Raw genomic sequence first — 27480 nt, forward strand, 5'->3', positions numbered from 1 at the left:
GAAGCCGAGGAAAGGAGGACAATCCTGAGGAAAGTCTTGGGTCTGGTCAAGGAAAAAGGCACAACCATGAGCTTTACAGTTTTTGAAAAAGGAGGAACACTTTCGTGGTCATCTGACACGACTTAGGTCAGATAGACTGACCAGTCTGATCCTTGCCAACTTATTGGACACGACGACTAAAAGAGCCTTGTTCACCAAGGCGGAAAAGCTCTTAAAAGAAATGGGGATCACATTTGATAACATCCTTAAACTTAAAACAGGAGGACAGAAGAGAGAAAGAAAACTAACCAGGGAAAAAGTAAATAAAAAAATAAAAGCAGATGACAAGGACAGAATTGTAACACAATTTGAGGACATCCATCATGTTCATAAATTTAAACACCTGGGAGAAATTCTCAGGTAAAAGGAGGCATTAGATGAGACAATGAGGAGGATGGAGATGACCTTCAGATTTTGCCATGTTACCTAACCGTCCAAGTCCATCTCCGTTCAAGCCAAATTACAACATAATTGTACAGTGCTCAGAATGTTGTGACTTTATGAAGAACAAGTACTGACAAGGGTGGGAAACTCAAGCCTTGGAAAAAAAAAAGAAAAAAAAAGATTCCTTTGAAAAATCTAAGGTCAAAAAAAGAAAGAAAAAAAGTCGCAAAAGGACCAACAGATTTTCTGGTGGAGACTGGCCAGGAAGTCTAAGAAGCTATTGAAAAAATTATGACAATGATTAGCGAAAGGTGGCTGGCATTTTATGGACACTTTAAAAGAATGAAACAAGAGAGGTTGGTCAACAGAATATTCCTGCTGCAAGAAAAATAGAAAGCGCAGCCTGGATTGCTGGATTGCAGGAATGAGGGATGTAACCAAAAAGCCAACGACCAAACCTAGGAATATCTCGACAGAAGAGCAAGAAAGGAGAAGCCGAAGACTTAAGTATCTTTGGTGAGAGTGCAAAGAAAAGGGCAGGTAGAGTGTGTAAACATGGCCTACAAATGGTTGTATCGATGAATTAATGAATTAAATTAATAATAAATGTAATATTTAAAAAAAACTGTTTGACATAGTTGTTATTCTGACAACATTTTAGTTACAGGAAAAAGTACTTTCCAACCAACCTAATATATTCATAATATCTATCTGTCAATATAAATCTCATTCTAAACCACTGTATATATATCTTTTAAATCCTTGCATAGGTACACTGTCCTTTCTGTTAATTATCTGCCAAGCTATATTTATTTTCGATATTTTGTGTATCCTCGATGAACAATTTTCATCAGTATATTATCAACATTCAATTCTGGACCATTTTCCAATTTTAAACTTTTTAAAGGGCTACTTAAAACCAGATTGGGTGGCGACCCTGAATAATAGACAAATTTTAAAACAACAATATTTATAAAACAGGCAACAATGAATGTAAAATCAACAGGTACAGGAAAAATGAAAAAGAAAAGTAACAACCATATTCAACGAGAAGAGTGTCAATTTCAAAGGAAACGTTTGTAAAAGAAAACTGACAAGGCTTTTTGTGAAAAGTTCAGAAAATGAAACATAGAAGAATTATCAATCTAATCACAAGTACACTGAGTGAGTCAGCAAAAAATGTTCACACCACAAATAACTCATAAATCATTAAAGACACTGCAAATGTGTTTTCACTTTCAGTGTCCGCCGGCACAGTGTAACGGTTTGCCTGGGTTCAGATTCCTGGCAGGACAGCTGGTATGTCGTTAAAATGGTTCATGCAGCTTAGCTCCATTAGGGGTGTACCTGACCGAGCGAGTTGGCCATGCGGTTAGGGGCACGCAGCTGTGAGCTTGTATTTGGGAAACAGTGGATTCGAACCCCCCTGTCAGCATATCAGATGTAAGGCTTTTCAGGCGTTTGCTCTATTAACAGCGTTTCGTCTTAGGTCAGACACTAGACTCATCAGAGTGGGATGTGTCAGACCCTACCCACTGACGCTGGGTGTATGCAGGTGAACTTATCAGAAGCCTATATATGAGGCACAGTCTGATAAATGCATACGGGAGATAAATCTCCACAATGGAATTATTGCCCGCCTAGCAATTCCGAATGGAAAATTCTAAATTCCCATGGAGGGAATTAGATATTTTTCACCAATAGAGCATGTCAAAAACATATCAGATGTAAGGCTTTTCAGGCGTTTGCTCTATCTCCTGTCAGCAGCCCTGAGGATGGTTTCTTGTGGTTTCCCATTTTCACCAGGAAAATGCTGGGCTGTACCTTAATTAAGGCCACGGCCGCTTCCTTCCCACTTGTAGCCCTTTCCTATCCCAATGTCGCCATAAGACCTACATGAAATAAATTTCATTTTGGATCCATATTGAAGATTATGTTATATAAGTTGAAAAAACTAGTATAATGGTTCCACCTGTAAAAACATCAGATTAAAACAACAGTACATGTTTCGGGCTCATTAGGCCATCTTCAATTGTTTAGAAATAATGCTGGCTTAAAATTAATGTACTGAAAATTGCAAAACTTGAGAAAAATTTACATCCATACGATATACTTTAAGATAAAATAGGTGCATGCTAAAACATCATTAGATGAAAGAGTTGCTCGATGTGGTATGATGAAGTCAGTCTGACAATGAATAGTTTTATGTGATATATGACAATGATATTATAACTAAAAGTTTCTTCTGTTCCTCAAAATTTGTTTCAGGTAATATATTGACAGCTAATTCATTAAAATTATTATTCCATTTTTTTAACATCGTTATGGCCTTATTGGACCACGTTTATTTAGGTTTCCAACCATGTTTACATATTGTTGTTCACATCTACTTCATTCTCTTAATCTGAGTACTTATTCTGTGCTCTGACCAGGGAAGTCGTTTCACAGCTTTGACTTCATCTTCAGGTATCCTCCAATCCTGGACTTTTTGTTTAAAGATGCGTCTATCTGGGACATCTTACTCCATCATCCTCCTCAGCCTCAGATCATCAGCCACAGCTTGGTGTCATCTAAAAACTTGTGATGAGATCTGTTTCGTCAGACATACGAAATAAACGAATGAAGAAAGTCAGCCTCCTTTTCCTGATGACGTCTGTTGCTTCACCCACCTTGTTATGCACTTCTTCATTTTTTCAGAGCTTCCATGTTCCTTCCTTTCTAACGGGTTCTAAGGTCCTTCAGTGGCGAAGCGTGAACTAAGTAAGGGGGTAGACAGAGATTTATTTTTTTATTTAAACTATTTTAATCATATTATATATGGAATTTTTTTTTGACGCATACAGATCTGTATTCAATACTTTTAGAATTAAAATAGCAATATAATTCATCATTATGTACATTTAATTGCAGAAATAAGAAATAAATAGATTATCGTACAAATCACCTAAAACAATATTCTTGTAAATGAGTCCAATCCCCCTGTCCTATATTTCAGCCAATATATCTATTACTCTCGTCTTGAAGTCAGGCATCTTACTAAGATGTCACAGTAGTTCGTTCCCTATAGCTAGAGTTCCCAAGTTGGACAGTCTCTGGTTGGTCATCAAATTCCTTAAATAGGTTTTAATTCGTTTCAAGGCATGCATAGCGTATTCACTAGAAACTGACGTTAACGGAATAGACAGAATCAATTTAAGCAATTTTGTTGTTTCCGTATACACACTCTGGAGATCATTATTAAGAATGTAAGCCAATAGTTGTTGAGGTTAAAACACCGTAACGAATATTGGCTGGCAAGAAAATGCATATACTTAAAGGGTTTTGATGCTATCATTCATTTATTAGGTGTAAGTTTGCTATACTTTGTATTTGAAAATTATTATTTTATTTTTAAACATGTCTTATAATAAAGTAAATTCAAATTAATTTCTGTACATTAAAAGTATGCCTGAGATGGTAGCCAATAAGAGCACCTTTATAACCGAGATCCAAATACTAGCCAATGAGAGCAAGAAGAGACGCTGGTAAGTCTGTCTACTGGGCGGAGAAATCTCGCTCTAGGAAAGTCATACTTCCACAGTCAGCACCCACAGATAGCGTTAGTATTGCTCTATCTGAAAGCATACACAGAATGGACAGCGTCTACTTTCGCCTACGTTCTTCATGTAACTGACGCGAGCCCGAGCACTGCCGAAGTGAAACGGGGAATACACTAATGTCTTGTATATGGAAATATTTAATGTTCTAAAATATAACTGAATTAACTAGACAATATTTAGTTTACAAAATATTAAGGGTACATGCTGTCTACCCTGTCTCCCCTGACGCTTTGCCCCTGAGATTCTTCTCCCTATCCTTCGTTCTAGTTTCTCAAGTTCTCGTTTAGAGGTTTCATTTCTTGAGCTCAGCGTTTCTGATGCACATAAAACTTGTGGTCTTACAACTGTGTGGTAGTGTCGGATCTTAGCTCCCCATGATATTGCTCTCTTATTGTATATCTCAAGAGTCTTCATGTGTTCCTCATTTTCTATTTCCAGTCTTCTGTGTTGGGTTGTGAACAGAGGACTTTCACAGTTCTCTCTTCCTCCTCCACTCCCTTCCTTCCTTCCTTCCTACAATATTCCTTCTACATTTTACCAATTTTTGACAAAGAGACCAAGTCTCTCATAGTGCACTGGCACTGGCTGCAAGTAGCCTACGCAGTGGCCTCCACAGTATGCACTAGTCATGCGTCTTGGTAGGTTTGCTAGTTATCAACTGATGAGCGCAAATTGGCACACTGGGGCAAAATGCTGGCAATTAGGAATAAGTTAGCTGGAAAATGTATAATATCCAATAACAAACCAATTGGATACTTAAGTGTAGAAAGGTGCAAAGTGCCAAATTTATGAACAGAAATTATTACAAAAAAACTGTCTTTAATGCAGTGTTTTAATTATTTATTCCTCAAACATTTTGAAGTTACAAATGATGATTTCTGATCATACGAGGGCTGATCAACAAAGATTGAGGCTGATTTTTTTTTCAGAGAAGTTTATTACTCCATTTCAATGTTTACATGATCTTTTTCAAAGTAGTCACCTCCTACTTCAATGCGTCTCTGCCAGTCTTTGAACATATCCTGCAGACCATTCTTTGTCAAGTCCTTGAGAATCGCCTCACTTTTCTTGAGCATTGCTTCAGAGTTCTCAAATTCAATGCCCCTAATGCCTTTAGTGATGGCAGTAAAAAAAAAAAAAAAAAATCACAGGGTGCAAGACCAGGGTTATAAGGTGGATGCGGTACACAGGTAATGTTGAATCGAGCCAGACCTGATTTGCGACGTAAGGCCATGCATTGTCATGATGAAGTCGCCACCCAGTCCGAGAAAGCTCAGATCATTTCTTTGCAATATGCTTCCTCAGTGTAGCCAATACTGACTTGTAGTATGCTGCTGTAACAGCAGTGTGAGGGAGTGGGGGAACTGCCTGCATGGTCACCTCCATTGTAGCATCTAGAAAAATAGACCATTACTACCAACCTACCGATACAGGAGTGCTGCCGCCTACGGACATGGTACATAAAAACACGCTCTTTTCAAATATTTATGTTACAGATAGGAAACTATCACGGAAGCTGCAGCAAAAAATCAGTCTCAGTCTTTGTTGATCAGCGTACGTACATTATTGGCAGTTTCATGACAAAGTTGGAATATTTTGGCGCTGAAGGAAATTCAACCTTAGATATCTATGAAAGGTGCTAAGTCGCATGAAATTATTCTACGTGGTGTATTCTCAGTCACTCTCCACAGGTCTGTATATAATATTCTTTATGCTCATTCCTTTCCAGGTAAGGGATTATAGCCTTTAATTCCTCCTTTTTTTTCATCTGTTATTGAGTTCATTGAGGAACTAGATTTAAATATACCAGACTGAATGTTTCTTGCATGTTTCACCTTACGGACCCTTTCTATGTCGGAGTAACATTCTTTTACTGTTACTCTTTCTACATCTCATGAATCATATGTGATGCTGACAGCTTCTGAAATGTTCAGATTTTTTGTGGAGATTATCTGGTCTGTGACAGCTTGAATGTTAAAGAAATTTGAACTACAGTGGAACCTTGATATCTCGAATCACCTCGGGAGCTAAATTTTATTTTTGGTCATCGAAATTTTGATATATAGAGAACACCGTTTTTGAGCATGTATAGCACATAACTGAATCATATGTATCTTATGGACTTATACTGAATACATTATTTTTAACAGTATTTAAAAATATACTAAAAAACTCTATTTTACAGCATCACATTAATTATAACCCTTATTATAGTAACCTTTTAGAAGACAGGATACAGTGGTGAAACAAGAAACATACTTCCGGTCACACCTTTGGAAAATATCCGTTAGTCTCTTCTGTTTGTTGCGGTTAACCGTTCCTGCCTTCACGATTAAACTTCTTGTCAATACCACGCAGCCTAGATTTGTAAATGGAGCTTGTCATCCACGACTTTGGGGATTGCTTCCGTACATGACCGGTAATTAATTCACACGGGAGAAACAGCGAGGCTTTGCCGATTTTGCGATCATTAGAAGTTTTAGTTTTTCGGTTCACGTCGTATTAGCTTCCAGCATCACTGTGACCCTTTCTCGATTTTGCAATCATTAGAAGTTTTAGCTTTTCGGTTCCCGTCGTATTAGCTCCCAGCATCACTGTGACCCTTTCGTTACTTGTTAACGGTTCCTCACAAACAACAAATGCCATATTGCACAGTTAATGTTGCACAAAATTCGACTTACACAGCATTTTTTGTTTTGATAAATAGAGAAATTTGTCTAACCAAATTTCAAGTAATAGAGAAATACACGTGAAGAATAGGACAAATGGCTGGGAAATGTAGGTTACTTCGAGATACTGAAAATAGGAGTACTGGAGGTTCGAGATATCGAGGTTCAACTATATTCATGGAAATTACTTTGAAAAGTTTGAAAGGCTTTAGTTAGCGTAAGAAATTTCATTTTTCCGTATTGAACCAAGAATTACAATAAATAAACTTGATATTTCCACCTATTCAATACAATTTTAATGCTGTTATTCAATTACAACATATTAAATTTCACAGGACTGGTTTCGACGCGGACTTGCGTCATCTTCAGCTTTTTCAGAAAATAGGCAACCTTAAAATTCATGACATGTCTTAAAATGTTTGGCATGAAATCCAGTTAAATCTATAATTAAAACCTTAACTCATTAAAAACTATTATGACAAGTAAAAACTTGCAAGTCAGTCGTATGATAAAAGTTCATTGGTTAAATGATATTCTTATGATCAAGCAGTTGTGGAGTCCTTAAATTTGTTGAACGATAGATAAAATATTGTGTTCCATTTCACTACAACTATAAATATATTAAAACGCGGTTAACGATCCAGTGTTACAGGTTCTGCATTGAACCAGGAAACATTGGTTTCACAAACATCACAAGAAACTACTTTAATGTTTCCACCTCATAGGCCTAAGACATAGAAGATTTTATGCAGAAAATTCCATATGACCAACCTTCACGTTTTTCGAGATGGTTCAGCAGTATACAAGTTGTAGTGAAATGGAACACAATATTTTATCTATCGTTCAACAAATTTAAGGACTCCACAACTGCTTGATCATAAGAATATCATTTAACCAATGAACTTTTATCATACGACTGACTTGCAAGTTTTTACTTGTCATAATAGTTTTTAATGAGTTAAGGTTTTAATTATACATTTAACTGGATTTCATGCCAAACATTTTAAGACGTCATGAATTTTAAGGTTGCCTATTTTCCGAAAAAGCTGAAGATAAGATGTACAATATTATAGGTTAGGATCCACCTTTCAATACTCCGTAATAAGATGGTAAAAAGTAGTTACAACCTGTTTAATGGGACCGGTTTCAACACATTTTAAGTGTCATCATCAGCCAATTTGCGAAGATCTTAAAACAATTAGCACATTGAATACAGGCAAAAAATTAACATTGTATCATAACGTAGCAATTCAGTAAATGTTCAAAACACAATAATCACATTTACTGAATTGCTACGTTATGATACAATGTTAATTTTTTGCCTGTATTCAATGTGCTAATTGTTTTAAGATCTTCGCAAATTGGCTGATGATGACACTTAAAATGTGTTGAAACCGGTCCCATTAAACAGGTTGTAACTACTTTTTACCATCTTATTACGGAGTATTGAAAGGTGGATCCTAACCTATAATATTGTACATCTTATTTCTCTATTCAATACGGAACAATAATGAAGTTTTTAACTTTAAAGCTGAAGATGACGCAAGTCCGCGTCGAAACTAGTCCTGTGAAATTTAATATGTTGTAATTTAATAACAGCATTAAAATTGTATTGAATAGGTGGAAACATCAAGTTTATTTATTGTAACCTTTTGCTTTCTTGACCAGGGTACAAATGCCTTCATCACTGACTTCCTTCTCTCTATCAAGGCAAACTCAGTCACAGGAAATGTTTATACACATACCTTATAATTTGAAGAGCAATTATTCACAAAATAGGACAGAAAAGAAGTCTATGCAGACTTTTATCACACCAGGAAAGAGAAACAATAACAACTGAATGGCACATTGCACCATTCTTAAGAAATCATAAGGCAGCTTGCCATCTAGCGGCAGCATTTACAACTGCTCGTAATTCTTAGTGAACATTGCCCTTTGCCTTGGTATCCTGCACCTTTCAAACCACTTATCACATCTTTCACGAATTTTGCACTTTGCCTCTTTGCACAGTTAAGTATCAAATTACATTGGTATTATAGTGAAACTCATTCGGCTCGGTCAAACTGGGAGACAGTCGTCACAGTGAATGAAGCATACGTCCATCTTGCTGCTAATGGTTACACTTGGGCGATTACTATCTCCTATTTTTCAGTGTAGTGAGATTGTCACTGCAAGTAGCCAATACAGACTGCTATAGGCCATTAATATGGTCCAGTTTACAGATTACACACCACGAGCTCGATACCAAAGTGCACAGCAACATTGTTCAAGACTGCCGCGACTGTTTCCCCACGCAGGATTGTGCTTGTCACAGGATACAGTTTTGTGTGTAAGCTGGTGATACGCAAGGTTGAAGAAAACATGAAAGCGAATGCAAGATGTTTCCAGGAATCCAGTATGACACCTATGTATCGGACAGACATCCTACAGTTGAACAGACACGCTAACTTTCAAAAGTAAAAAATAAGGAGAATTTTTTTGGCATGTTACGACACATCACTGAAGAATATTTAATACATTATACTACTCAATTATGTACTTTCTCTTATTTATTTATTTATTTATTTATTTATTTATTTATTTATTTATTTATAAGTACCGAACTTTAGAACTCATGATTCGTCATTGTAACTGCCTCTTTATAAATGTCTGAACTAAATTTATGCTCAAAGCACTGGCCCTGCTGAATGGATTTTAAGGTTGGTTTTTCAGAGAATTATTTTTCGGAAAGCAGTGACCTGTCCTTGTAAATATGCTAAACAGTAGTCTCACATTGCAAGAAATCAGCTTCATTTTCCGTATCAAATTCTATTCACAGAGACTTACAATAATATAAATCTTCCACCTTTTTGATACCTTTTATTGCTTTTTAGCAAATTAATTAATTACAAACAGTACATGTTTCGTTCTTATTTAAGAACATCTTCAGTTGTTACATAGCTTAGGTGAATTTTTTTTTTTTTTTTTTTTTTTGCTAGGGGCTTTACGTCGCACCGACATAGATAGGTCTTATGGCGACGATGGGAAAGGCCTAGGAGTTGGAAGGAAGCGGCCGTGGCCTTAATTAAGGTACAGCCCCAGCATTTGCCTGGTGTGAAAATGGGAAACCACGGAAAACCATCTTCAGGGCTGCCGATAGTGGGATTCGAACCTACTATCTCCCGGATGCAAGCTCACAGCCGCGCGCCTCTACGCGCACGGCCAACTCGCCCGGTTAGGTGAAATTACTAAGTTTTTAAGTACATTATTATCAGGTACCTTGTTCCTCTTAAAAACTATTTAAATATAAATTGAAATTTTAAAAAAATTAAAAAACAATGTGGTGGTTAAATGGATTAGTGAAATGAGATGGAATGGATACACTTATAGTTAGCCTCATTTAAAAACTATTTCTATTTCTGCATCAAACGTAGCTCCTCCAAGGTCACGGTAGGAATGGATTTTGACAACAGTAAGAATATGAGCAAGCTCCCTTTATAATTAGCAAACGGCAATCAGCTTCAAAGTTCTGCAATTAACCCAATTTAAGATATATTAAGTAAGCTCAAAAACAAATAACAGCCAACTTGGAAGGAGTGAAAGAAGTGAACACTCAACAATATTTAGAAGAGTGTCAAGGAGTCATACATTTTATTAAAAACTTTTTACTGGAAGACAAGCGGAATATTTTAGTGTAACAGTGCTGGAAATGTTTTAACAACAGCTATTCAAATAAATAGAAATAGTTTTTAAAATAGGCTAACTATAAGTGTATCCATTCCATCTCATTTCACTAACCCATTTAACCACCACATTGTTTTTTTTTTTTAAATTTCATTTTCATTTCAATTTATATTTAAATAGTTTTTAAGAGGAACAAGGTACCTGATAACAATGTACTTAAAAACTTAGTAATTACACCTAAGCTATGTATCAACTGAAGATGTTCTTAAATAAGAACGAAACATGTACTGTTTGTAATTAATTTGCTAAAAAGCAATAAAAGGTATCAAAAAGGTGGAAGATTTATATTATTGTAAGTCTCTGTGAGTAGTCTCACAGTCGGCACTGCTACGTGGAAATGATAAAATAAAAAGCATTACGTTAGAGATTCTGTCATATTTAAGAACACCACCAGCTGATTGCATCTGTCTTGCCAATGCCTACTGAACATAAGTTTTCGCCAGCTACTTAAAGAACAAGAAAAAACCTGGGATTTTCAAAAAATACAGGAAGATTAAATCTGGTCTCAAAATCGGTAGTGTTCCGCTTAAATCGGGAGAGTTAGCACGTCTGGTTTTGTGAAGCGAACTCATAATGGGTGCGGATCCGTATGGTCAAGCCCGAGTCACACTGCCATGACAACTCTGTATTTTTATTAGAAAATGGAACAGGAATTAGGGATTCCTGTAATTCCATTTCAAGACATTGCTGCTAAGAGTCCTGATGAAAGTCCAATGGATTTCTGTGGATTTGGACTTTTGAAGAGAAGTCTCCATCATAGCTGTCCGTGCATCCTCGATAGTTTATGGAAAGCTTGCAGGGAGGAATGGGACAGAATTCACATGTCTGTGCTAGGGTCCAACAGAAAACAACCAGTGGTGGCATAGAGGTGTCAGTATGATATAAACTGAATGACCTTCTGTATTGCAAGTCTGAATATGAGCTTCTTGGCAACATTATTGAACGTGAAAACAAATTCTCAGTACCTTTAACGGTTTACAAGTTATTTGAGGTGAACACTTTAGCCAACTCACCCAGTATTAAACCTTATTCTCATCAAAGAAAATATGGAAACTGCTGTGTTCAATAGTAAAAAAAGTATCTTAATGCACTGGAAAGTACCAACATTCACAGAAGTCTACACAATAATTCAATGAGCACGGTAGGATCTATACAGATATACACAACATATTACGACCAATACAAAACTTGCAGGATAACTTGCTTGCAGGACACAAAGCAACACCAGCAGAACACGACACATAAGCCAATATTTTAGACTTTCCAGATTTACAAAAGGTAAATATGGGACATTTTGGGAAATGTCGAGTATTTTCAGAATTAAAGAAGGGACAATCATATTTTTCATAAACACTCAAGCAAGAAAGCTAACAGGGGTGAAATACAAACATACAGAAAATGTAAGTATTGGAAAGGAAGATGCAACACTTATTATCTTCATCCTGTTTGGATCCTTTTCTCCTTCTGCATTTGTCCAATGTTCAAAGTCTTTTACCACCATTTTGCTCTTCCTATTTTCTGTGTTTAAACAGCTTTCCTATTATCCTACATTATCTGATTCAAGGGTGAAGATCTATCCAGATAGGCCCACAATAAGTATTGATGACTGCCCTCCTGATGAAGCTGGTAAACAGAAAAGAGCTCGTTGGGAGCTGAGAAGAGATGAATGGAGAAGAACTGGGATGATGAGGAGAGAGTCTTTCTATTTGAAGACTTGGAGATTGTTCTTGTTCTCTTGTGTTTTCATATTTATCCTCGTCTCCTATTAATGATGCTCCCTCTTTCCATAACGACCTGTCATAGTGTTCAATTTTTACAATTGAAAGGATGCACAGAAAAACGGGTTAACCATCATTTTCTTAAAATGAAGGAAAAAGAAACTTTCTCACTAATGAAAATAATACATTTTTGGAGGATAAAATTAACATATTTTTTGTTTTCACCTGTAAGAAATACCTTTATTTTTATTTATTTTATTTTTAACACTGGCAAACAACTTTAACTTTTTTATGCTTTGTTTTCATTTCTGTTTTGAATACCATTATTATTATTAGTATTATTACAGTTAGGCTGTTTGTGTTTTCCCTTGGAGTTACAAGAAGCACTGTACTCAATTTGGTAATTAATTTTATTCTCCTAATTGTCATGGGTTGTTTTATTTAAATTATTTGGGGCAGTTGCTATACTCAGTTCTGGACTACGTGTTATGAAGTTTGAATTTATTGTTGCCTTAAAGGTAACTGCTGCTTAACATTAACTGGGGATTCTTATCAGCTGTTTTCATCTTATCTCATCCCTCTTTTTTTGCACACTGTCGATTGTTAACTGATTGCATCAGTTTGACGGTTCGTTTTCGTTGTGAATGGACGTCTCCATGAGCTTTGTTTTGGTGTCGTGCCGAGTTATGTGAACTTTGCCTGAAATTCCTTTGAGTAATACCTTGTTTGTTATGTGAACTGTGCTCAAATATTTGGAGAAGCTATTTTTTCTTTCGTGTGACTTATTTATAATTTTTGAAATTTACCCGGAAATTTAATTTGTTGGTGACCCACTTTCAAGCTTCATAATATTGGGTTCAAATCTGAAATGGAGTTTAATTAACGAAGACTCAATGAAAAATAAATACTGTATTGTAATCTATCAGTTTCATGTCCGTATTGATACTTGGTATTCACAATCACAAAGAATGGGTACCGTCCAACTAATCAATACTTTATTATGTCTTGTTACTATTTCTACTATTTGCTTTACGTCGCACCAACACAGATATGTCTTATGGCGACGATGGGACAGGAAAGGGCTAGGAGTGGGAAGGAAGCGGCCGTGGCCTTAATTAAGGTACAGCCCCAGCATTTGCCTGGTGTGAAAATGGGAAACCACGAAAAACCATCTTCAGGGCTGCCGACAGTGGGCTTCGAACCCACTATCTCCCGATTACTGGATACTGGCCGCACTTAAACGACTGCAGCTATCGAGCTCGGTAGAGGTCATCCTCAGCTGGTCATGAGATCTAAAGCTAACTTAATATATAATTTTGGGCCGCTGACCTTCGATGTTAGGCCCCCTTAAAACAACAAGCATCATCATCAACAGATAATTTAAAAACATTACTAAATCTAATGAAGAATGTCACACGATATGAGTGATAATATTAAAATATACAATATATAAAATATACAATGATATGATGTGTCTTCTGGTTTAAAAAACAAGCGTCGATATTCTATGACATGTATATGTTACATAAAATTCTGGTGTACTGTTCGTGAGTAATAGATAATTTGGTGAAATACTATTTCTACACGTAAAATAATTATGGTATTCTTGAGGTACACTTTGAAGTTCAGTTCATATTGGTGAATCGTTGCATACGTTCACTGGTATGTTTATACTAAGCATTCTAGAACATTCTATGATATGGATGTCATAAAAATTAGTAACATATAATACATTAAAATACGATAAAATGTTCACAGTATTCTTGCGGTCAGATCTTTGCTAGACATAGTGGAAGCGGGACAGGTTTCCCTCCAGGTACTCCGGTTTTCAAATTCAACTTTCATTCCAGCAACACTCTCCAATATCATTTCATTTCATCTGTCAACCATTAATCACTGCCCCAGAGGAGTGCGACAGGCTTCAGCAGCTGACACAATTCCTAATCTCGCCACTACATGGGGGCTTCATTCCATTTCTGACCCGGTCGAATGACTGGAAACCGGCGGTGGTACTTTCAATAATGAAAAATGGCCTGAGCATTTTGGGCCTGACTGGTGAATATAGCCTGAGAGCAAAAGGGTAAATGAAGAAAAGAATTTTATGATTTATCGTCAACATAAGAACGGAGATACGCAGGAGGTCCAGCGTCGGCATTCAATCAGCAAAACTATGTGAGGGCGAGATTATGACTAACTGAATTGGTTCTACAAGAGGGAATACCCTAACACAAGGTTCACAAGACTACAACAAGCACCTCAATCAGTTTAAGACGTTGGCCGCTGCTTGACGTGCACGTGAATCATGTCGTTTCAGCGTTACATGCCGTTGACGCACATGCACGCCTTTGTATATGAGCCTGGTTTTCTGACCTCTACTGGTTGGATCTGTGATTGGGCTTTGTTCTCCTGTAACGGGAACTCAGATTTAGTTTTGAGTTAAGTGTTCTGGTTATTAATTCGTGACCTGTTAATTTCAAACGTGGTGTAATAACATATGAATGTGGCAGTGACAAATCTACAGGTCCTTCAGATTTCTACACAAAAAGTAAATGCAAAAGGCAAATCAACGAGTAAACGATGTAAATTGTGCCTTCAAAAGGGGGAAAAAAACTGAGTCCATGTATTATTGCCTCATTTCCTCGAAAATCCTACACTTTTCTTAGAACCTTGCTTTAGGATTTGACGCTAGTGCTGTATATGATCTGAATGACTACAGTAATATTCACTGCTGAATCAAAAAACAGTTACTGAAGGATATTCCTGGTGTGAACGATTATTGCATAACAATGTAACCTCATTTGTTGCGGTGCAATGTAGTATGCTGTATAAGTAACATGCACGTCAATGACACACACGTGTGTCTACCAACACCTAGGATATTATATCCTTTTTCAGTGCCGACGACGCAAATGTGCGTCATTTATAATATTTTCTACATGTATGTGCAAAAAATTCACTTGTATTGTGAAAACTACCGTCTACTACCTTCTAACTTCTAATATGAGGAAATGAAAAACATATCCGCTCCTAGGGCAATCGAAAGATTTAATTAAGGTGGCAGCGAACATGTTAACTGGATTCTTGAGTATGCTTTGGCAGCGTCATCAAAATACCCTTTACATCCGGATAATCATCAACCTCCAGACAGCACTAAGTGTAGGAATGAGATAAAAATGTACCACGAGAACGCATGGGCAATATTATCAATAATTTCCAAAATCATTGTATGTTTTGCCACTATTGTACTATCTAATATCCTACATCAAATTCAAAATTATTACATGCCCCTATAATTATCACACAAGCTGGCATCCCTGTTAGATCATAAGGGTGGTAACAGAATTGCGGTGTGATAACCCTCGAACCGGTAATTGAAATAGCTCTAAACGGTGGGTGTGCAACACACATTTGCAGTACCTGATGTATGTCACTCTGACAAATGTATTATTCACAGAATATGCACATATAATACACCAAAACATTCAGCATGAACTGGACTATATGAAAAGTGGTTTGCATTTACCCTCAATGTAATATTTTTTTAAATTTCTCCCCCCCTCTAAAATATCAAAAATATTTTTTTACTTACACATCAAATATAAATTTCTAATCAGTTTTTCTGAAACTTTTTAAAATATACATTTTGTAGAGAAATTCATTCTGATGATAAGCATGCAAATTTTAAGTGAATAGTGTTAATAATTTAGGAATTATTCAATAAAAAGTATGGCAGTTGATAGAGATCTAACCGGTGGGTGTTCATAACCTAAATCAGGTGGCACAACACTTATACATTCTGCTGCAGTAGGCCTTGAATTTGATGCATTTAATTCTAGTACAATATCTTCATTATTTAAATCCGAAAATGTAGCCACTGCGTGTGCATAACACAGTAAACGACGAAAGCAAGTCACAACAAAATCAACACGTTTCAAAGCTGTTTGAATTGCGACCTTTATTTGTTTCAAAGATATCACACGTAAATGAATGTATTTAATACCAAAATATTCCACATTCCAAGGAGAAAACATGCCTGATGAATGCTGCCATCTAACGAAAATATTCACATTTTCTTCTAGCTGTATGTACTGGTAAAGCAAACCTGACAATGGGATCGTCAGCTACCGGTTCGTGGGTTAAGGAAAGACGTTCTTCCTCAACAAGTTCAACATCAACACACACACATATCAGCCGCTACACATAGACAAATCAGCAGATAGCAACATGAACAAAAGCCCTGGGACAAGCACAAAAACATGCACCATGCACACCAACTGAATATCAAGTACTCACTTGCTCTTGGGGGTTTCTAGTTCGAGGATGTTATTCAAGTTGCGCGGAGTTGAGCGGATCAGTTTTGGCTCCATCACTTGGCCATCTGCAACAGGTACACAGAAAGATGAAGACTCTAGAAGCAGAAGTTCCACTGTACAGAACATGGACGCTTGAACTGTACTATGTGCCATAAAGATCAAAAGCAGACAACAGAAAGCGATCACAATGTAACTGGATTAAGACAAGGAAGTGTGATGTTGCCATTGTTGTTTGCAGTGGTGAAAGTGAAAATCCACAGCCTGTTTCCAGTCATTCGACCGGGTTAGGAATGAATGAAGCCCCCATTTAGCAGCAAGAATAGGAACTGTGCCGGCTGCTGAAGCCCGTCGCACTCCTCTAGAGCAATGATTAATAAGTGACAGATGAAATGATATTGGAGTGTGTTACTGGAATGAAAGACGACGGAGAAAACTGGAGTACCCGGAGAAAAACCTGCCCCGCCGCTGCTTTGTCCAGCAAAAATCTCACATGGAGTGACCGGGATTTGAACCACAGAACCAGCGGTGAAAGGCTGGCTCAGCCAAGGAGGCTCTTCACAACGGTAATGGACGAAATTATGAAAGTGATAAAGGGGCAACATCTCCACAGAGCCAATAGACTTTAAGAGGAACTTCAGGAGAAAAATGCATTCTCGGAAACGAGTAGCGGTAGAGGATGACTTAACAACAATACAGGCTCAAATATGATTATCTGTCCCATGTAATAAATAGATTCCAACCTTGATATTGGATTAACCTGATGAGTGCTACGCCCGCCTATAGACGGGCTGACGCGGCCGGTCGAGAAGTGCTATGCCCGTCTATAGACGGTGCTCGAGAATTTAAATTTTTTTGAGTTTCCCGGTTCACTTTCGAGTGCGAATTTGATCTCTGACATGTTCTGCCATCTGTTGGGCATTATGTAGAACTACCTGATCAGAGATTATAGCTTCGGGAAGTAACTTACAGAGCTTTTTGTAGATGTCTGTGGAATTGTTCATCTGTGATGTAAACAAACATGGCGGAACAACAATTTAGTTGCTCTTGCAGCAATGTTATTTCGGATCACAGAATCTTTCAGTTATTAACCACAGAGGAAAGTGATGATGGAAACGATCATTTTAAGGAATTGTTAAGCGATTTTGAAAGTGAGAGTGATAGAGAGAGTGCTGAAAATATTGTATGTGAGAGAGAAACAGAGCCTCCTTCTAAACGAAAGAAGAAAAACACGGTGAGTACAAAAGCTATTTTATCACTAATTTTGTGGTGGACGGATTACTTTTCTTCACCAGAGTTTCAGGTAACTGTGACAGGCTCAGAAGGCCAAGTAGTGTTTGATGACAACCCAAAAATCATTGATTTTTTAGAAACTTTCGTGCCAGTGGAGTTGGTGCAGATAGTTGAACAAGGTTTGGAAAGTATTATAAAATATCAACTTATATACTGTAACCGTACAACAGGGTTACAGACTCCATTCTGTATTTATTATTATTATTATTATTATTATCATTATTATTATTATTATTATTATTATTATTATTATTATTATTATTATTATCATTATTAACCCGATTCATTAGATTTATATATTCTGTTTCTCATCATTTAGACTGTAATAATTAGGTATCACGTATATTATTGTATTTCATCATAGGTTAAGTGAATATGTTTGTAATTATTCTGTATTGTAGTAAGTGAGATTTGTTGGTTTCATATTGTCATGCTGTGGCTTGTAACTTTGGCTAGATGAGCTGGCATAGTATTTTGCAATCGAGGCTATGTTTAACTGGGAATGTTGTGTACAAGGAGTTTTCCCGGTGACGCATTCGGCATAGTCATTCTTGGTCCGCTTGGGTACGCTTAGACAGCGCATGACTGATGACATCAGTGCGTGGACACGTGATTGCGACCAAGTGTCAGTATTCGCCAGCTACTGTATGTGGAAGTGGAAGGGATGAACAGTGAGTGGGGAGATGAGTCGTCATCGCGAGGTGATATAAGGTGATGCTACGGTAGGGAGAGGTACTCAGTTCATCAGATCTACTCAGTTCATAAGCAGTTGCTATCGTGCAGATCATCTGTAACAGTCAGATGTATCAAATGGAAGAAGTGGTCTTAGTGTGATGGTCAGAGCTAAGAGTTGTGTTTGAAGAGGTAATCATCGAGGAAGTCTACAAGTGGTGCTTGTATCCGAGCAGAGACGGGTACTATGCTGATAAAGAAACATCATCTTCTTGTGAGGATGGACTTCACAAGATGTTTCAATAATATTTTCCAATTCTTTAAAAAATATTGAGTGGACGTAATTACATTGGAGCTCCCTACACGCGTACATGGTATGTAGGCCAACTCCTTGTTATATAAGAAGATTACAACAGACGGCTCCCGACTTCAGCCCACAGGTTTTCCCAAGAATTTTCAAGTTCAACAGCGGTGTATGCAGACAACAGGTAATTAAAGCATCAGACATGTTATGCATTCATAACATGAAGAAGAGTGTAATCAGCGGCGATATCACATCTCACTTCAAGTTCATGCCAATAGCTTTTTTTGTTTAGATTAAATTTTCCTTTTCTTTGTACCGCAAATCTCACGATATATTTCTTTTGTTAAATTAAAAGACGTAAATGATTGTTCATTGTGACGTAAATTTAGTCATAAACTCAGTTTTATTTTTAATTATAATAAGTGATTCCAGTTCCATGTACAATCCTCAATTGTGGAAATGTAACAGTAATTTAATATTTTCCTGATCCATATCCCTGTATATTGCCAGATATGTGAGTTTATCACCTCACGCCTTGAGATAATTGATATAAGAGGTATGCTCTACCGAATTTTGTTGTTTTTCTTAAAAAAGCAACTGGCGCTCAAACAAATGTTATTTATATTGTGTGGAAGATATGAAAGTATAAGAGTAGTGGTCGGAGTAGCCACAAAGTGTCGCCAGCAACGTGGGACTCGAAAGGTTCAGAAAAAGTGTTTCTGAATGGCAATATACATGGATCAGTTCTTTTAATGAGTACACACATGTTAAATTCACCGAGTAATGTTAGGAAGGTCATTTTGTTGAAGTTTGTATTTAAGGGGTAATGTCAGAGGAATTGCAAGGGGAAATAGCTTTGAGATCGCGAAAAATTAGTAGGAAACCGAAGATGGACAAGGATAGCAATATGCAGTCAGGTGATGAGGCTGAGGTTATTGTGTCCAAGGAAATCCAAGGTGGTAACATAAATAGGAAGTTGGTGACTAAGGTGGGACCTGCTGAAAGTCAGAAAATAGTAGAAACTGAGGAAAACGCTGTCACGCAAGATCAAAGTAAAGGGGTGATTGACCTGGGTTTATTTAATTTGCTGATGTCCAAAATGACTGAGCAGAATAATGCTATGAGTGAGAAAATTGAAACGGTTATTAGTGAGAAAATTGAATCTCAGAATAATATTATGAGTGAGAAAATTGAAATCGTCATTAGTGAGAAAATTGAATCTCAGAATAATATTATGAGTGAGAAAATTGAAGCGGTCATTAGTGAAAAAATTGAAGCTCAGAGTAATGCCATAAATAGTATTAATAAGAAGATTGATGATGTTAGTAATAAGATAGATCATAAGGTGTTAGAAATAAGTAAGCAAATTAATAATTTAGAAAGTAAGGTAAATAGGGAGTGTAGTGACATCAGAGCTGAGATGGAATTGGGTCGGAGCAATCTCCATGCGGAAATAGAACAAATTAGTGAGACATGCATCAAACAGATTGATGAATTAGGCGCCAAGATCGAGTCTAATAAAGGAGAAATCAATGAGTTAGTAGAAGAAAGGTTTGAAAAGATAACCAATACAGTGGGGCAAGAAACTAGGAAATGTATTAGTAGGGTAGAACAGGTGGAAAGAAAACTTGGAGAAGTAGGTGATCTAGGGAGTGAGCAGAAATCATTATCACAGAAGGTGAGAGAATCGGAAAAAAAGTTGGAGGAATTAAGAAAAATTCAAGAAAAGACTGAGGAAACAGTGGAAGAAAAATTTCTGAGTTGCCAGAGAGTACTCCAGCAAGAAGTGCGTGATAGTAAGAATGTATGTGAGATAATTGTAAATAATGGTTTAATCACTAGAGATCATGATTTACCTAAGTTTTCTGGGAAAGAATTTAACCCGATGGAATTTATGAGAGTAGTAGAGAAGAAATTTGCTGTTCAATTAAGAGACAATATTATTAGCTGGGAAACTGTATTGGAGATCTTATCTAATGCTTTCGTAGGAGAGACTAAGTCTTGGTTTCAAGTATATAAAAGCTCGATGTCTAGTCTAACTGAATTTAAGGAGAAATTCATGGCTAAATTTTGGAGTGAAGGTGTTCAGAGTAGAGAGAGAGAGAGAGTAATGTTTGGCAGGTATAATTCTAACGAGGGTGTTAGAATGACTGAATACTTTTTGGCTCATGTTTTGGTGTGGAGAAATTTAGAATGTATTGGACCTGAGGCTGATATAGTTAGACTTATGGCTAAGCACTATCCCGACAGAATAAGAGAAGCTGTTTGTATGCAAAGAGTGGAGACTATTAAGGAAATGGAGATTTTGTTGGAAAGTTTTGATGCTTTAGGTAGTAGCTTGAATAATAGTAGGACACTAAATAGGAATGTAGAAGGAAGGGGTAACCAATCTAATAATCAGGACAGGACTATGAATAATCGGAACTACAGAAGAGAATATCAGGAGAGACCTAATAATAATTTCCACAGGGAGAGAAATTATCAAAATAGTTCGGAAAATTTCAGGACTGGGAGGCGTGATTATGGTAATCAACCAGAAGCTGGGAGGCGGGAGAATACAGGCCATAATAATAATAATAATGACGCTAGAGGAAATAGGCAACAGGGGAGGCCGACGGAGGTGTGTAACCAACAAGTCGTAACCGAACCAAGTACTTTAAACGCGCAACGGACTGTATAAACAGGTCACTGAGACAGTCCGTAAATGGTGAGTTCACGTATAAGGTAGATAAGTATGTTAATGTCGACCAGCCTATAGTTGTAAGTGAACATGATTGTGACCTAAGTAGCAATAATTCAAATGTTTTAAGTGACGACTTAATCGTAGACAATAAATTTTATAAGTGTAATTTAAATTTAGATATAAGGCAAGATTTGTTAAGTGATCTTATATTATGTAATGAGGATAATTTAAGTAGTGTTACTGTTACACCGACGATTGAACTGCTGATATGGGGCAGAAAAGTTAAGATTTTGTTGGACTCTGGTAGTGAGAAGTCATGTGTAAATTCCAAGCTGTATGAGGAAGTTTTGAGAGAGAAGTATGAGGTAGCGGAAATTCCAGTGAGGAATACGTTCATCGTAACAGCTGTTGGAAACAAGTCTCAAAGAGTGAATAAACAAATAGCTGTCCCCATTAGCATAAGTGGAGAATGTATTTTCCAACCATGCTTAGTTGTGCCTAATTTAGTTTATGCCGTTATTTTAGGTACCGACTGGTTAACGTGTCACAAGGCTAAATTAAATTTTGATCTGTGTAATGTCAATCTTATTTGGGGAAAGAGTAGCAGGGAAGTCAGTTTACCATATGATGATTTGTCAGAAATTAGTGCGAATAAAGTGTGTTCTAGTACGGAAGGATCTTGTGAAATTCCTAATATTAGGAAAAATATTGATGTCTGCCATGTGTCCATACAGAGAGATTCTAGAGATGAATTGTATGAGACAGTGGAGAAATGTAATTTAGCGGAAAGTCAGAAGGACGAATTGTGTGAATTATTGATATCACATAGTGATGTTTTTAGCGATCGGCCTGGTAGAACACATCTTTACGAACACAAATTTAATGTTATAGATAACTCAACTTTTGTAGGACCGAAATATCCCATTCCGTTAAAATACGCTAGCGCTGTTGAAGAGCAGATTGACATTATGCTAGATTATAATATAATTGAACCATCATGTAGTCCTAATTTAAATCCACTTGTTATTATACCTAAGAAGGATAACACGGTAAGATTGTGCATGATAATTTTTGTAAGACTATATTGGATGAATTTGAACTTGGTGACAAGGTTTTACTCAGAGTGCCACTCCCGTCATCAGCAGAAGCTGGTCAATTTTCTAAGTTTTTCTTGTTATATCAGGGATACTTCACCGTAGTGAAACGAATTGGGAAATGTGCTTATTCATTAGAAGACAAGGAAGGAAATATCGTAGGCACATACAATATAAGAAATCTTAAGAAATATATCATGTGAGTTTGTTGATTAATTCCCATTATTATGTTAATTCACCATATTTTATGAAGCTGGCATTGCGAACAGGACTTCAGTGAGATTAGCGTGTGTTGTGATATTAAGTGAAGCATGGCAGTGCAATAAACTCCAGTGCTTGGAGACAGTGTATATAATGAAATGTCTTCGAGAATTACTTTTGAACACTCAATGAACGTTTGAAACGACAGAAGTGAGAAAGAAATGTAATCTGTATGTAAATAATACTGTATAATCAAAGTGAAAATGATAATTGATCAATGTTTTTATATGTGTAACAACGAACATCCAGATGGATGATACTATGTACCAAATTTGTAAAGGGCATTTTTATACATGTATCTATGGTGTACTCGATTTCAGGTGATTGTGTAGATATTTCATGAATCAATCGATTCATTTAATCGATTATTTCATGAGGGAGGCGTTCTGTAACCGTACAACAGGGTTACAGACTCCATTCTGTATTTATTATTATTATTATTATTATTATTATTATTATTATTATCATTATTATTATTATTATTATTATTATTATTATCATTATTAACCCGATTCATTAGATTTATATATTCTGTTTCTCATCATTTAGACTGTAATAATTAGGTATCACGTATATTATTGTATTTCATCATAGGTTAAGTGAATATGTTTGTAATTATTCTGTATTGTAGTAAGTGAGATTTGTTGGTTTCATATTGTCATGCTGTGGCTTGTAACTTTGGCTAGATGAGCTGGCATAGTATTTTGCAATCGAGGCTATGTTTAACTGGGAATGTTGTGTACAAGGAGTTTTCCCGGTGACGCATTCGGCATAGTCATTCTTGGTCCGCTTGGGTACGCTTAGACAGCGCATGACTGATGACATCAGTGCGTGGACACGTGATTGCGACCAAGTGTCAGTATTCGCCAGCTACTGTATGTGGAAGTGGAAGGGATGAACAGTGAGTGGGGAGATGAGTCGTCATCGCGAGGTGATATAAGGTGATGCTACGGTAGGGAGAGGTACTCAGTTCATCAGATCTACTCAGTTCATAAGCAGTTGCTATCGTGCAGATCATCTGTAACAGTCAGATGTATCAAATGGAAGAAGTGGTCTTAGTGTGATGGTCAGAGCTAAGAGTTGTGTTTGAAGAGGTAATCATCGAGGAAGTCTACAAGTGGTGCTTGTATCCGAGCAGAGACGGGTACTATGCTGATAAAGAAACATCATCTTCTTGTGAGGATGGACTTCACAAGATGTTTCAATAATATTTTCCAATTCTTTAAAAAATATTGAGTGGACGTAATTACATTGGAGCTCCCTACACGCGTACATGGTATGTAGGCCAACTCCTTGTTATATAAGAAGATTACAACAGACGGCTCCCGACTTCAGCCCACAGGTTTTCCCAAGAATTTTCAAGTTCAACAGCGGTGTATGCAGACAACAGGTAATTAAAGCATCAGACATGTTATGCATTCATAACATGAAGAAGAGTGTAATCAGCGGCGATATCACATCTCACTTCAAGTTCATGCCAATAGCTTTTTTTGTTTAGATTAAATTTTCCTTTTCTTTGTACCGCAAATCTCACGATATATTTCTTTTGTTAAATTAAAAGACGTAAATGATTGTTCATTGTGACGTAAATTTAGTCATAAACTCAGTTTTATTTTTAATTATAATAAGTGATTCCAGTTCCATGTACAATCCTCAATTGTGGAAATGTAACAGTAATTTAATATTTTCCTGATCCATATCCCTGTATATTGCCAGATATGTGAGTTTATCACCTCACGCCTTGAGATAATTGATATAAGAGGTATGCTCTACCGAATTTTGTTGTTTTTCTTAAAAAAGCAACTGGCGCTCAAACAAATGTTATTTATATTGTGTGGAAGATATGAAAGTATAAGAGTAGTGGTCGGAGTAGCCACAATACTTCCAAGAAGTTACATGTATTACTTGCCTACAGATTTTAGGAAATAATATTATTTTGGGCTCTTTACTTTGTATAAAGATAATGCACGCATGGGCACATAAGTGTAATTTTTTTCCCTCGGAAAATAATATTGAACATAAGTGTACATTTGCATGTAGATTTATAAACAACCAACATTTATAAACATTTTAAGCTAATCTCCCCACTGATAAGTGAAAAATTGAGGCTTCTACAATTTTTTTACATACGAATGAAAAAACTCAGCACTGAGGTATCAAACAGTCAACTGGTAACTCAGCACTTGAAAGGTTAAGGAATATGATTAGGTGTAGAAGTTTAATTAATAAGTCTGTTAGACTTTTAAAACCTCGTGTAAGTTCAGACCGGCATAAACTTGCCGGTTTCTAGGCGGCGGGTGAGATTCAGGATTATATGGTACCCCTGCAAAACATCTGCCAGGACATGATGGTCTTCATACTGATGTTCTGGGCTCTCAGACCATTAGGTAAGAAATCAATCAATCAACCGTAGGTCTAATGATCACAGGAGAGGGAAACCATAATTACAGTAAAGTGAGCCATGTGTGGATTTACTAACCTGGAAGCCTCTTGGGAGGAGTACGAGGCATCACTTTGATGGGTTTAAAGTGGTGCATTTCCTGGTTGATACTGTCGTGGCTGCTACAACTCACGTTGCTGGAGCTCCTCACCTTCTCCACCTCGGACACTGAAAGAGAAAACAACCAATACCAGTAACTGCATTGCCTTAGTTCCTAACAGGCTGAGACATTTCACGTGTGCTTCACAGCCTGGAACACACTAATATAGAAATTAGGCCTATTAATTTTGTGACTTAACAATGAAATATATGCCGCTGAAAAGTTCCTGTAGATGAGCTATGGATGGCTTTATAGAAGACGCATATTACTCCCAAACTAACTAGGGTGATTAAAAGTATATACATGAGGGTTATAGGTATAGTGAGGATAAATGGTCAAACCTCAAAGGAATTTACAACAGAAAGAGGTGTCAAACAAGGTTTGAGGTCCTCTACTCTTTATAACATTCATGGATCAAGTTATTAAACAATGTAAGAGGCGAACAAGGAAATGCAAAGTTGGAAATTTCAAGATGAGACCAGTGTGGATACAGGCACTAGTATACGCAGATGATATCACTTTTTTGGCAGCAGACAGAGATAAATTACAGAGGGCAGTGATGGAATGGAGGTGCGTATTCCAAGAGAAGGGGATGGAAGTTAAGTTAATGTTAGTGTACCGGGCGGTACACCTCTACGACGCAAGTTCAAACCTTGCGCCAATTTAATCTACTCTACAGGAGAAACCCTGAACTTTAAAAACCGAACCAACTCTACTGTTCATCAGAAGATGTCACTGTGTGTTTTCAATTTGCTTTTGTTTCATTAATCAAGAAGTGTGGACATTCTCTAACAGATGTCTCTACAAAAAAAACTATGGTCATGCACTCTGGTGCAAAGGAATGAACCTTCTTGAAGAAATTTTGTATTCAAAAGTTGTTGTCTTTACTAAATTTTGTTCTTTTATTTTCGGGTTGGCAATATTAATCCTTCCTTCCACCAGGTTTGAACTTAGCCAATCCCGAATTTCTTTAATTAATCATGTATGTCTTCTTCGATATGGATATGTAGCTCTAAGCTATCCAATAAAGTTGAGGGGGTGTGTCTTCTCATTCTTGAAAGGTCTCGAATTTTCCACAAAGGTATAAAAACTGCTGATTTTCTTGTCTCAGGGCCACTAGTATAACATCTACCTCAGTGTGTGAATATGTAGCAGGGGGCGGGAAGCGCCTCGTTCTTCAGACAGCAGATCTTCAACAAGGTAATGGCCTTTTAACATCTTTATTTTGTGCTAGCTCAGCAGTTTAACTCTCGGGGAGGGTTCGAAACCTTTAATAGGTAACCTACCACTTTAAAAATGTAAATTCCTTTTCAGTCTATGTAAAAACTACAAATCTCTTTTACTGTAAAGCGGGGATAGAGAGTGCTTTACCCTCTTGAGCTCCCCTTCATCTTGAAATTGAGGTGACTACATTTTCATAACAGTTTCTACGCTTCCTTAATGTGTTAAGTTTCCTCATACGAGTCACCTCCATAGACTGGGATTAGCCCCTGTATTATCGGCCTAGTGCCTCTTAGGTTTTAATATGTGTATTTAGGAGTGCAAGTTCTCGCCTCCATTCCCCTTATATTGAGGGCCGTTTAAATTAATCTATTATTTTTTCATTTTAGGCCCAGTAGAATGGGTACAAGTTGCCCCTGTTTATTTATAAGTATGCCTTAAGGGCAGTTGAGTGTAAGGTCTGCTTATGGCCTCCTGATAGGCTTGAACTATTGAGAGCAGGTCTGCTCTTTCCTAAATTTGATCTCTTGTGTGCCTCTAGGAGGCTTAACATTGTAATTAGGTGCAAGTGCGCTTTGGCATGATGGGGTTTTCTGCCCCTTTGTTCAATTTTGTAACTTGGTAAAGTTGGGCTAATAGCTCAAGGATTGTGACTGTGGGGCTCGAAGCCCAAAACCTTGTAAAAAAAAACCCTGAATGGGTAAAAGTATTTTGTACCTGCCTTTTGTTGTTATTTCACCTAGTGGAAATTGTTAAATGTTGTTATCTGTTATTTGGTGATTTTGAAAAGAAAATATAACCTTTGTTAAAGTTTTAAATTAACTTTAATTTTGTAGTTGAGACCTATTCCAGCCCGCACCTTCTTTCACCTCGGACTACCACGGATATCTCCGTAACAGTTAGTAAAAGTAAAGTTATGTACCTCACTAGGAAAGAACAAAAAGAACTTAACATTGAGTGGCAGAATGAG

General features: G+C 36.9%; 1 protein-coding gene across 1 annotated transcript in view; it reads right to left on the bottom strand.

Annotated features, from left to right (window-relative positions):
• Positions 1 to 27480, bottom strand: part of LOC136885335 (E3 ubiquitin-protein ligase RNF169) — a 311450-nt gene that overhangs the window by 227648 nt on the left and 56322 nt on the right. The window contains exons 5-6 of the mRNA XM_068230285.1: positions 25229 to 25357; positions 16426 to 16510 (exon numbers count right to left, since the gene is read on the bottom strand). Coding sequence (XP_068086386.1) covers positions 16426 to 16510; positions 25229 to 25357 — 214 coding nt within the window. The remainder of the gene's footprint in view (positions 1 to 16425; positions 16511 to 25228; positions 25358 to 27480) is intronic.

Source organism: Anabrus simplex, chromosome 14 (genome assembly GCF_040414725.1).
Source record: "Anabrus simplex isolate iqAnaSimp1 chromosome 14, ASM4041472v1, whole genome shotgun sequence".
Classification (NCBI taxonomy): Eukaryota; Metazoa; Arthropoda; class Insecta; order Orthoptera; family Tettigoniidae; genus Anabrus; species Anabrus simplex.